General features: G+C 42.2%; 1 protein-coding gene across 6 annotated transcripts in view; it reads left to right on the top strand.

The window, feature by feature from the left end:
• Positions 1–11,718, top strand: part of LOC119481554 (RAS guanyl-releasing protein 2-like) — a 40,460-nt gene extending 28,742 nt beyond the window's left edge. For 3 of the 6 annotated variants that reach the window (XM_037758643.1, XM_037758638.1, XM_037758644.1), the window contains 4 exons: positions 5,153–5,189; positions 8,949–9,107; positions 9,707–9,769; positions 10,230–11,718. In XM_037758643.1, the coding sequence (XP_037614571.1) occupies positions 5,153–5,189; positions 8,949–9,107; positions 9,707–9,765 (255 nt within the window). In that variant the 3' untranslated portion in view covers positions 9,766–9,769; positions 10,230–11,718. Of the gene's footprint in view, positions 1–5,152; positions 5,190–8,948; positions 9,108–9,706; positions 9,770–10,161 lie in introns of all 6 variants that reach the window. The other 3 variants (XM_037758642.1, XM_037758639.1, XM_037758640.1) reach the window with 3 other exon arrangements.
• The last annotated feature ends 975 nt before the right edge of the window (positions 11,719–12,693 follow it).

Raw genomic sequence — 12,693 nt, 5'->3', positions numbered from 1 at the left:
GTACAATACTTTGAATCATTTCAATACTGTATGATTTAAAACCCTTCAACAGATATTGATCTTTTTTTGTTTTAGTTTTCAAATGCATCGATTTCTTCACTGACCCAATCAACAACACGTGTCGTAGTTTTTAAAAAGAGGTCAAAGGTCGGAGGTGCTCACCCCTCGTAGCACTGCATTATTTGTCTCGGCAGTCACCGGCGGCGCGTGATAGCTCCATCTCTCAGAGGCCCCTCCTGTCAGGTCAGGGCAATGCCAATTACTTTGAGTTACGGCAGCGCGCTGCTGAAGTTGCATTCTGGGAAATATGGGAGGAAGGTAATTGGGCGAGATGATAACCCTCCTCCGTGGCAGTGTTACATCTGTGTGTGTGCGTACGTGTCCTCTGGCCCTTAACATTCCCCAAAGTCCCCCAAGGAGCTCTCTGTTGTTTGGACACAGACAGTGAGTCAGCGCTCAGCGGTAATGAGAACAGGAATAGGGCCCTCGTATTGAACTGCAGACACTGACATGACATCCCGTTCATTTGCGTATACTGCATATAGAGAAGCTGGAGAGAGAATGCTCAAGCATGCCATAGATTAAATGTACAGACTTTCATTATCACTCAGAGGAGCGCACATTTACACACACACACACACATTCTCCAGGGGAAGCTCGAGCATTTTCAAACCATCATGAGGGGAAAGATAAGGACTCTGGCAGCGCGCTTCTTCCTTTGAATATGTGTGTGTGGCAGAGGTAGATACACTAGCCACTTCCTCTTGTGCCTGTGTTGTGCTTTCCTCTTGGCTCCGGTGCAAAAACAATATTTTTGTCGCAGCTCATTTTTCAGCACTTGTCTGAAAAAAAAGAAAAAGCCAAGCCGGTCCTCCTGTAAACACTGCAGAGTTCACTCACCTCCAGTGTCTCACATGAATCTCTCCTAATCTTATGCTGTTCCGCCTGAAGCCCCCTCTTGGCCTTACATCCTAATTAATTACACACAGATGCGTTTTGCTAAATGCACAAAGCGAGAAGACACATCACAGAGTGGAAGGTTTTGTTTTTTTGCATCTCGGGAGAGTACAGCAAGTTTTTAGCTGGAGGCTCAGAGCACTTTTTAAAAAGGATGTCTTATTTATGAAATTCTTACTTTTTTACAACACAAAAAAGAAAAAAATAAGATATACAAACAAACAAGCTGCTAGCTCACACTCTGACAAAAATGTCCACAAGTGGATTGAGGATCAGAAATAGAGTCCAAAACCTAGTGATGTCGAGGAAGGCCCAAGACGAAGGCTAGAAAACTGCAATCCTGGCAGATCCAAACACAATGCAACACCATAAAGTCCTACTAATATGTTCAATAAAGGGTCCCCGGATCTTAAGAAACTTGATGGGCATTAAACAGAGTGAGGGTATACCAAAATTCTTCAAGGTATAACCAAGAAACCATGTCATTTATCCATTTTTTAAAGCAAGGAGGGGAAACTGATTCCTACTCTTTCAGGATAACCCTTTTTAGTATACAGCAGACATGAGGGCTTGTTGTAATGCTGCTGGGGAAGAGTCAAAGAGTAGTTGGAGCAACCCATTAGGGATTAGCTGTCTACTGTATACATCGCTGTACAAATGAAAAATGTCATCCGAAAAACTCTTGAGCTTGTGGTAAAGCCAGAATAAATTACCTACAGGGTCCCATCAGCAGGGACAGAAAGAAAGATTCTGTTCAGTTTGATCTTGGAAAAGTGCAGCCGATGGATGACTTTAAACCGAATGAGTTGAAGTTAAGCACTGATAGAACATGCTTTGATCCTTTCTAAACCTTTCACACATTACTCATCCAAAACTCCCTCACCAGTACTCTTAATCCATCCCTCTTTAATGTGGAGAGAAGGGGTTGCCAGAGAAATAAGACCAACAAACTGTGAAGTTAAACGTTTGAAGGAATCAGAATAAGAATCAAAATCTCTTCAACCTGACTGAAATGTATTTAGTATTTGAAAATTATCTCACTGAGAAATCTAGGCGACCTATAATAAAGCAATAAAACCAGCGACATTTATTGTTCTTTTATGTGATCACACCTACTGATTCATTTAAAAGCTTCCTTTTATGTATATTTGGTGCATTTAGCTTCGTACTGCAAACCAGCACTTGTAAAAACAAACCTTTCATGAACCTGTTCCAGTGACCTTATCCTGCTGGGTTCCAGACTGGGAGAGGGTTGTGCCATAAACAAATCTGTCTCCACTTCCTGTAACTTCAGCTCAACACATCCTTTGATGTGCAAACCAGTTGAAAACACAAACTGTATGAGAGCTGTGAAGAACTTAGACAGCTTGTCAGGTTGATCATTACCTATAGATGATGACAGCGTCTATTTGTTAGAAACATGCACACTAAGTCCTCAGTTTCCACACTGGATCTGTTCAGTCCTGTTTGTGCCATGCATGCAGTGTGTGAAGGAGGGATTTGAAGTAAATAGGGTCTACTACTTGCACCTCTAAAGCTAATTAACACATTATATATTTTACAAAAAAAGGAATTGACGAGAACTTGTGGTTTTACCGGGGGCAAAGAGTATAAAAGTAAAGAGTCAAAACTCTGCTGCCGATTCAATATGCTGAAATGGCCGAAGAAACTCTGACGAGGGCAGGCTAGAGCTGACGGTGCATGACACACCGCAAAAAACTAGGCTGACAGACGCTCACAGACGGCTCCAAACTGTCCGACGGCCGACCGTTGGCTTGGTGTGTCAGGGCTTTTAGACAGCATCAGCCATGGAATTAGTCTAAGCTAAGCTGTAGCTTCATATGTAACAGATGAATAGATAAATAGCATTTACTTTATAAATTCATTACACCAACAGGCCTGAACGAAAGCGTTTTATGAATGCACAATGTGGTTAGCTATTGTGTTATAAAGTACAAGATGAACAGACTTCTGATTGGGATAAAAACAGGTAATTTAATCAACCAAAAATGCCAAAAAAAAGACAGAAAGATGTAGAGCAAGAAATGCACTCAAGCCCATCTAGATAATGTTATATCTCCTGTAGAATGGAAGCTACCAGTCACTACCTATTCACACATTTTAAATCACTATACAAAGGATCTTAGCTGAATGCCAGAAATGTTAACGTGAATTGAGCAAATGTCAAGTGGACACTCTCCTCTCTGTGTGTGCGTGTGTTTATTGGCCTGCTCTCGCTTTCAAAGAATTCAGGAAAGCAGGAACAGAAGGACGTGTGATTGTTGGCACTCTTAAAGTCTGGTATGAGAAGATAGAAGGCACTTGACTTTTTGTAGCTCTAACAGCAACACATAAGTTATTTACTTCAGAGAAAAAAAACTGTTTCCCTCATTTGAATGCCAAAAACATAAACATAAATATCTCTCAGAGTGCATTTTTAATATTAAATGTGTATCTGCTGCCAGTGAAAAGCAGCAAACTGGAAGTACATTTTCCTAAAAGCGAACAGTAAATCGTCAAAAGAAACGCAGCAGTCGGTGTGTTTTCCAGCTCTTGTTTGGAGCGCATTGTGTTTTTCAGTCCACAGACGGAGAAAAGGTCAGCCAGTGTAGGTAGATCTGTGATGATGGTTGTGTTTAGATGTTCAGCTCGTAACTGACTTCTCTTTGTTGTAGAGCCTCTGGCTGCGCTCGTGGTTTCCCGCCGCGCTGTTTGTGTGTATGTATGTGTGTATCGACGAGTGTGTGTGCGTTTGGATGCACGCATGTGTGTGTTGAGAAGAGGTCAGGATATTTTGTGCCTCCTCAGATGTGCCAGGGCAGTGTGTGATCTCCAGCTCGGCTCTTTCATGTCATTGTTCCCCCCACCGTCTGAGCGCTCCCTGTGTCCCGCTTGATCTCGTTCCCCCTCCGCCCCCTCTGTCCCGCCAACCTCCTCTCTTTCTTTACCTCCGTCTCTCTCTCTCTCTCTGTTCCATTGTGCCCTCTGTCTTCATCTGCTTTTTTTTTCAACCTTCGCTCGGTGCCTCAGCATCAATGGGGTATATCAAGATGTGAACTATACGGGTGTTTTAACATGTTTTAGATCATTAACTGCTGACTGTATATACTTTCTCTTTACTGCCAACCACTTCCCCAAAGCACACGCTTTTAGACACATTTCCTTCCCTTAGGGCAGTTATTGGTTTCCATTAATACACTTCACGGCTTAGAGACTTGGTGGTGCATTCAAACAAAAAAGCATATGCACAGCATGTACATTGTAAAGAGACAGGGTTCGGCACCAGAGCATTAGGAACAGACGGGCAATTAACATTTTTTCACCTCGCATAGCCGTTATTAAGTGTATAATTAACATGATCATGTTTCATGAAAGAACAAAACTATGACAGAGAGGCGTATACATACTTTCACTTATGCACACAAGCGAGCATGCACACATACACGTGCTTGCATTTAATAAACCTATAACACTGGGCCACCTTCACATTATCATCATGTGTCATGAAAGAATTCAACTAATGACAGAGAGGCTCAGGCGCTCGTCTACATAGTGTCACCTGTTATGCACACAAGCACGCACTCCCTCACGTGTTCTATACGTCCACAAAACCAGAGGTTATGAAACTCAGGTACACAGCGGGAAATCTGTTAAATGTTTTGCATTAATAAACCTATAACATTGGGCCACTTTTACCGGTTACACAACTAATTAAAGGATATTTATTTTATGTATTTAACCTTTATTTAACCAGGTAGTACTCATTGAGATTAAGAAGACAGCAGCATTTAAACAAAGTCATTTTCGATAAATTTTGAGGTAAATATTGGGGTAATTTATCAGTAATTCCAAAGAAATTTTAAATAGGTTACTTGCTAATTATCACCTAATTACGTGTTACCAAGATCATATGATCGAAAAGCTTTGTTATTTGTATTTAATTCATATTTCTTAGTTATATTTCTTAATATAATTTCCAAAGTATACTATATTTTTGGAAGTGCATTTGCTAAAAATGTAATTATTGTGGTAGAAATTGAAAAGGAGAGCATTTGAACTCCTACGACGGTGGACCTTCAACACCTTGTCAGCTCAGATCTCTCTGTAATTGCTGCATCACCCTGATGGAGATGAAAATACATCCTAATTAACACCCAACCCCACTGCCCTTTTATTCCCCTGTGTCTTTTTACAGATATGGGGCTTCTACAAGCAAGGCTACAAGTGTAAAGGTAAGAGAGCACTGCATGTACAGTATATCTGACTCTATAGTCACGGATGTGTGTGTGTTCCACCCAGAAGGATGAAGCCTTCAAAGAATTAGTGATTCTTTTTGATGCCATCGATCCCCGGCCATCACACACACACACATCCTCTGTCGATAAAGTGATAGTGCTGAGTAAATGTCATCAACACAGAAACCACGGCAAATAAATTGCACTCTTTAAATGTATGTCCACACATAAAGCTCTGTTCACTAACAGCCTGATAAACTCCATCAGCTGAGACCACACTGCACACAATGCACTATTATTTGCCCTTCAAAGGCTCCCAGTAGGCCCGTGTTTAAAGAAGCTGGTTCATTTCACAAATGCACATACACACAGGCAACCTCCAACACCCTCCGTTCTCTCCTCATCCTCATTAGCTTCAAAAACACACACACTCAAACAGATTGCTTCTTTTCCCTCTATGGATGTGATGCTAAAGATTAAGTAGTGATAATCTGCAGACATTCAGTGCACTAAATAACGTACACTGCATATGTTTCCACCCAGATGTCAAGCGAAGAACTTAGGAAATGATGCCAAATCTAAAATGCAAATACTGCAAGTTTCCATCTGCTGGAGTGATTGATTACAGTGAGCTGATTTATGAATGGGAGAAGTTAGAGTGGAGCAGATATTTTAAAGGCAGGATTTCATTGCGGTGTCAATTGTTCAACAAATTAGTTTCAATTGCTGTTTAAAGATGTCCATCTGTTTGTGTCCCTGCTCCCTTTGTTCAGTTATTTGCTTGCAGTAAAACATCTTTTAGCCACTGCTTTACTTTGCTGTCAAACAGCCCTTTCCGATGGAGAACTGAAGCCGTTATCTACTCTCTCTTCAAAGCCACCAGACTCCGTTGACAAAAACAGCAATTGCAGCAACACGGGAGGTGCTGGTCTGCCGCTGCCTCAAGTTTGTTTGTGTTATTGTGTAACTTTGGTGTTTTAAAGGGTTACTTCGGATTCACCAAAGTCACACAATAACACAAACAAACTAACCGACCAACACAGCGGAAGACCAGCAACCCCTGTGTTCTGTGAGGTAAAATTACTGTTTTTGTCAATGTAGTCTGGTGGCTTTGAAGAGAGCGTAGATCGCGGCTTCAGTTCCCCGTCAGAAAGAGCTGTCTGACGGCAAATTAAAGCGGTGAAAATATTCTAAATATTCCGTACATTTAAACTGATATCGATTTTTTTAGATGTCTAAAATATATTTTCCTGCTGCCCCGTCCACAGCAGTAGGGTACGTGCTGACCGCCATCTATACTGTAGGTTATACACCGATATGGATAAATACCTCATACAACCACACTTCAAAACACCTGAACTATCCCTTTAAGTGCTTCTCCATGCAATCAGGTTCATCTCAGGGTTTCTAACGCTTATTAAAGAGCTTGCAAGTTACCATCAAACATATGAGTTGCATAGCAACTGGAGTAATTAATGCCCCTTGAGGCCTTTGAGCCTTGTGGTCCGTCACTAACAGTGTTCACCCAGCGCTTTGTGTTTAAGGAGAGAAAAAAAGAGATTTTTATTCTATAACTGCCTAATTTCTTAATTACCAAGGCATGTTCTACCTAAATCAAGTGTTGTTGTTTTTTTTCCAATCTTTAAATTTGAGCTTTTCTGGTGCTAGGAACGCAGTTAGTAAAAGACAGACATGCTGACAGAATTGCTGCTGTTGAGACGAAAAGAAAAAATAGTAGCAGGGAGGTGAAAAGAGAGCAAACACACACACACACACCAACACCCCCAAAACACTACACTCTCCCATCTCCTCTCCTTCTCAGGAGGAGTGCATGTCTCCGAGTCTGACTGGGAGTGTTCTGGCTTGTTCCAGTGCATTAATGAGACCACAGGAAGTCAATGAGAGAGCCCCCTAGCCATTCATCCCCATTACCATTGTTAGCCCGTACTCAGGGAGGCAGAGAGAGCGGCAGGCACATAATTGAAATGAATCACCCTTCGCAGTGCTGGAGTGTGTTGAGACCTCTGAATTTGTGTGTGTGTAGTTGGATGTGAGTTTTTTGCGGCGGTAGATATTTAGATATGAGGGTGTGCTGTCACGATGCCAATATTCTGATATCACAGCAAGTCTATAGCTCAATATTTTGGGATATTCGCCGTCTTGCTGAGAGATAATCAATGCCACTTTCATATGTTGTCTGTTAAATATGAAACTGCTGTACGGAGCCTGTTGCACATCTTTATGCTAAGCTACAGTATGATATTTAAATGAGAGTGGTATTGATCTTAACAAAACAAGTAAGTGTATTTCCCAAAATGTCAAACTATTCCTGTAAGCGTAAACCCCCTCACTGTTGTGGACATTTTTAGGCTTTATTCTAGCTCTGGTGGGTGTGTTATATGGCCACTGAGTAGGCGGCTGCAAAGGTAATAATAACACAGCAAAGTCAGAGCAACAAACCAAGAGAACAAGGTGCACTGAACAGTAAAAATAAAAAGAATAGAGAGGGTTTAAATTGCCTCTATACCTCCGAATTTCAAGGTTGGCGGTTCATCGTGAATGAAGAGGGTAATACACCTCCTGGCTGAAGGAGAAAAGGAATGTCGTCTCTTTAACTATCATACTGTCAAGAGGTGGCAATGAAGTGGGAAACACCTTTGTTGAACGTTTCTTAAATTTAAAGTTACTATGAGGAACTTTTGTGTCGATTTTGGCGCCCCCTGTGGACAAAAGAGGTAGTGTTTCCGTGCACCAGAGTCCTTTTAGAAACCTCTCATTTTACTGCAGCAGGGTCTGAGGGTACATGTCCAACAGGTCCGCCAAGGACACTAGGAAACGCGCTGTTCCACCCAACTAGTGGAATGCATCTGATTGGTCCCTGGTTTTCTGCTTGCTCGTTTCAAACAGGAAACAACATGGTGGCCTGCTCGTAAACTTTCTGTTATTCCGTCTAAACAATTCACCGAAATCTACTTCTGAAAACATTTTAAGCGAGAAATAGACGCTGACACTGCTGAATGTTGAGCTGGAAGCGCCGCGCTGGATGGGAGCATTTGCATAAAGTTGAGATTTTTTTAATTTAAGACGCTTTACAGACGCTCTCCGACTCGCCGCAACACTCCCATCATGTACTGGGTGATTGCTTCTCCTGCTTGAAATGCATGGAGAGCATTGAGACAAGCACTAAGAATACTATATAGAAATAGCCAATCTTCTTGCTGATGGTCTCGTTTTCTTATACAGGTCATATAGAGGCATCATTAGACTGTTTCCTAACCAGTTAAATGTTCCTCATAGTACAGTAACTTTGAGGAAAATCTTTTGCATGGGTGTCGAGGAGAAAGGAAATCTTGGCTCTGTGTATGTGAGGTTCTTTGACTCACATGTTCTCATGATGCCTTGCTCAATGACCCATCGCTCCTATCCTCTTAGACTCTCCCCGGTTGACAGAGTTGTTGTCAGGCACAGTTGGCCTCAGCGTGGGTGTGTGCGAGTGTTCGTGTGTCTGCATGCCGAGTAGAAGCTCTCCCCCGTCACCACCGGCTCTTCCGTTCGCCCCGATGTTTCTGTTTGCACCCGTCCCTCTGTCTGACCCTGTCCCTCTCTCTCCACCATCTTCCCCTTTCTTCTTCCCGTCTCGCCTCCTCTCTCGGCGACTCTCCCTCCCCCTCATCCGACCCCACCGACCTCGCCTCCTCTCCCGCCACCTCTCTTTGCCGCCGTCCTTATCACGCCACATGAACGCTCCGGCGGCAGCCTGCGGGGTGAACTGCCACAAGGCCTGCCGAAGCCGCCTGGCAGTCGAGTGCCGGAAGAGGACGAAGAGCATAAGCCACGAGACGCCGCCGGCTCTCCAGGCCCGATCCTACAGCTTCCCTCCACCTGCCAACACCCCACCCAGCCTGCAGAACACAGGTGAGTGCAGTTCTTTGTTAATCATATTTTAGACATACATGTAGCATTAAGTTTCTTAAGAAATACACAATATAATAGCCTATCGTACTCATGGAAATACACCCTCACAATCCTGAAAATGTGCAAAACACTGGCAGAAAAATGTTCTTTTCCAAAACACAGTCGAATGCATCTCAGAAAAAGTATAGCTTAGAGGAACTTTTATAACTTGTTTCCAGCTCTTCATGTCACCACTGCAACACCTCCACTTTTAGAAGGGTGCTTTTGTCTTCCTCCGGGCATACGGAGCGCTGACATTTGGAAGATATTCTCTGTCATTTGCAATGGAAATGTGATTGGCCCACCGCAGCGAGGCCAGTGACTCATAAATGCGGTGTTTTCATCAGACATTAGCGAAAGTGGTGCCCTGCATGGCTTTGTTTTATATCACGGTGAACCTGCTTTATCAACGGGCTCGAGAACACACAAATGAATTGGCACAGTAAACAGGCGAAGGCCGCGCATTTTTCATTAAGCGTCGGGCCAGTGTTTTGCATTTGCAGTTGATTGACCAATCTAATTCCTCATTACTAAACCCTCGCCTTCTCTCTTTCCATCAGTTATTGCTGAAGAGGATATAGAGTCACTGGAGGAAGGAGTGTTTGATGTCCACCTATAACCAGGTGAGAGAGAGACGCTCGCTTTGGCTGCTCCTGTTCTCACACTATTCCTATTGACGTTTGTTGTGTGCCTATAGTGTGTGTGTATTGTATTAATATTCATCATGGAGTCAGCGTTACGTTGAGCAATTAGTTTGTGGCAATTTCATTAAGCACAAATGTTTTTAAGAATATGCATCAACTGAAATAATAAAAGTCTTAAAGCTGCATTTCAACACAGGCTCATAAGATAATGATCGCCACCTCAAGGTCCTTTATCATTTCAGTTGACATTAATTGTATTCCCAAACCAATTTATTCAGATTACTGCACACCAACTGACTCAGATGTGTTTTCATGTAGACATATTCCTTGTGCATTTATCACTGGGTGTCATTATATCACAATCCTTGCAGGAGGCTTGAACTAAAGTGTGATTTTGACGAACAGGCCTGGTGACAGTCTCCAGCTCTCTCTATTTTAGAGTCCCTGCTATACGGTTGGTGCGCAACAGGCCAAATCAGATCAGCGGCTGTCGGACGGGAGCCAGACACAGAACGAGCTTCAGTATGTCAGTTTTACAACCCTCAACACTGATGAGAAAAATTGCAACTGAACACAAGCCAGGACACCTACATGCTGCCACGCAGTGGACACATGCCGCAACAGCAACTCCACCAACTCACATGAATGTGACGACCAATGTGAATGGAATGTCTTTGTATGATTTCTATGTATACTGCATTTTGATTCTGTGTTGGCCAAGAGTCTTACTGTAAAACCTACTATATATATATAAATATATATATTAAAAAAAAAATCCACAAAATTGTATTTTCTTGGTGGAATGTAAAAGTGAAGTTTATAATTTGAGCGCACTTTGCTGCAAATTGGAATGGCTGAATACTTTTTTTTTTTCTTTAAAAACATAAAAGAGGTGCTGTTATTATTGCCAAGAATGTAAAGCTGCCACCCAGACAGTCCTCTTTGTCTGAGACGCTCTTTTTTTTTATTGTTTATCATCTTGTTTTGAAATTTCAAACATTTCAATGGACCAATAATAGGACCAATTTTGATGTCAGATAAAAATGCTGTTGATTCGTGGTGCCCGTCTGAAGCATGATGACAAAAAGCGACCGTTTTACCAACAAAAGAAGTGACTGTGTGGACAGTTATAATTAGGATGGACTTTGAACAATGTTTTTGTCATGTTTACCTGAATATCAGTGACTGTCCTGTAGTTATTGCTGTGGTGTTGTTGTCAGTATACAGTACTGTCTTGTACCAGTGCACTGATAGATGATCCATCCTCTTGCAGTACAGTGAATGTAGCACAAACAGTGAAACGCTGCTGTCAGATGAAGATCTCGTTTTATCCAATAAAGATGTTGACGGCACACTGGCTAACTTGCTACTGATTCCTCAAAACAAAAGAAACTGGAGTAATGACGCTTTTCATTTGACAGCAGTGTGTGTAAATCTTATATTATTTCCCTGAGAATCTGTTTTGATGCAAGTTGTATTTTGCTGTTTTTTATCCCGCATGCTTCTCCCTTCACGGCTCTATTCTCTACGGCCAGACGTCTCCGTTTGCCGAGGACATTTTTTAATGTAGCACGCCGAGTTATCATTTATTTTAGGAAACATGAAGTGTTGAAATTCCAGACAGAGGAAATGTTTCTGTTGCTTTGTGCCTGTGGAGAGATGAATTCAGACTTTTGAGTGCCATATTGTTAAGTGCTGGTTTGTCATTGAACGAGACTCCTCACGTTGCTGGTATTTATTTTTCTGTATAAATATAAGCTAAATAGCTGCCGGCCCTTCTGTGTCGCTGCCTGACGAGAGATGTTTGTTGTCATTCTGTGAATGAATCTTTCAGACTGATGTCATGCTATACTCCCTTGTGGTCTCCCGGACGATTCCCCCAGTATTAAATGCAGCAGGCATCACTCTAATATGTGTATCTGATTAAGGAAGGTCTTTTGTCTCTTTGAAATTGGACACTTTTGTCCTTATATGAATCAAATTTTTTCACTTGAGCAGAGGATATTTTCAGCTTTTAGCAGCTGCTTTGATCTATAAATACAGTTCTGTTAATACTGCTAATCCCAAGTGAAAGCTTGATTTTCATGAAGAATTAATGTGCAAGAATGAATCTCTGGGTTTTGGGAAAACTTGCAAATCTTAAGGTTATTAAAACCTTTTCAAAACTTAACCTGAAAACCACTAAATCAAATCCTGGATAGGTAACATTTTTGGAGATAAGGCTCACTTAGTGATAATGCAATCGTTGTACAGCCTGAATCTAAAAGCACAATTCAAAATAGCTCAGTTGAATAAAACATTAGACAAAGAGGTCCAACACGGAGGCAGGTGTGAGACGATTTAGCTGGCATTTTAACTGCAATATTGCTTAACAGCAGAACGTTTTCCCACATTTAATAGAAAATAGCCCATTAGAATACTACTAGAACAGTAGCCCACGGCACATTGTGACTTATTGATGCAACTACATTTGGTGACTCCACCCTTTCCAACAGAAACAGCAGTTGCAACACAACAACATCTAACCACATCCCCTCCCAAACCATTCCAGATGTTGAAATCGATTCTACAACTGCCGCCACGCACTGCTGCCGTTCCTCCATGTGACGATGATCCAGTGTCCTCTGACTGTCTCTTATAGACGTTAATAACCAGCCCTGAATGAGCCGTTGCAGTCGGTGCCACATCTAATTACTCTCAGAGATGAAGTCAGAGCCGGGCCCCTGATTGCCCGGCTCCCGCTCTGTATGTTCAATTCAATGGGAGGACATCGACCCGGCTATATCCAGCCTCTGAGTTGGCTCATATCTCATCCAGTCCTATGAATGCTCTCACAATGAGCTGATGAACTACAGAGGTGATGTGTTTTCTAACTTGGCCTACAGTCACACATGTAGATGCAT

The sequence above is a fragment of the Sebastes umbrosus genome, chromosome 22, assembly GCF_015220745.1.
Source record: "Sebastes umbrosus isolate fSebUmb1 chromosome 22, fSebUmb1.pri, whole genome shotgun sequence".
Classification (NCBI taxonomy): domain Eukaryota; kingdom Metazoa; phylum Chordata; class Actinopteri; order Perciformes; family Sebastidae; genus Sebastes; species Sebastes umbrosus.
The sequence above is the reverse complement of the archived record's forward strand: the minus strand, read 5'-3'. Positions and strand labels throughout refer to the sequence as shown.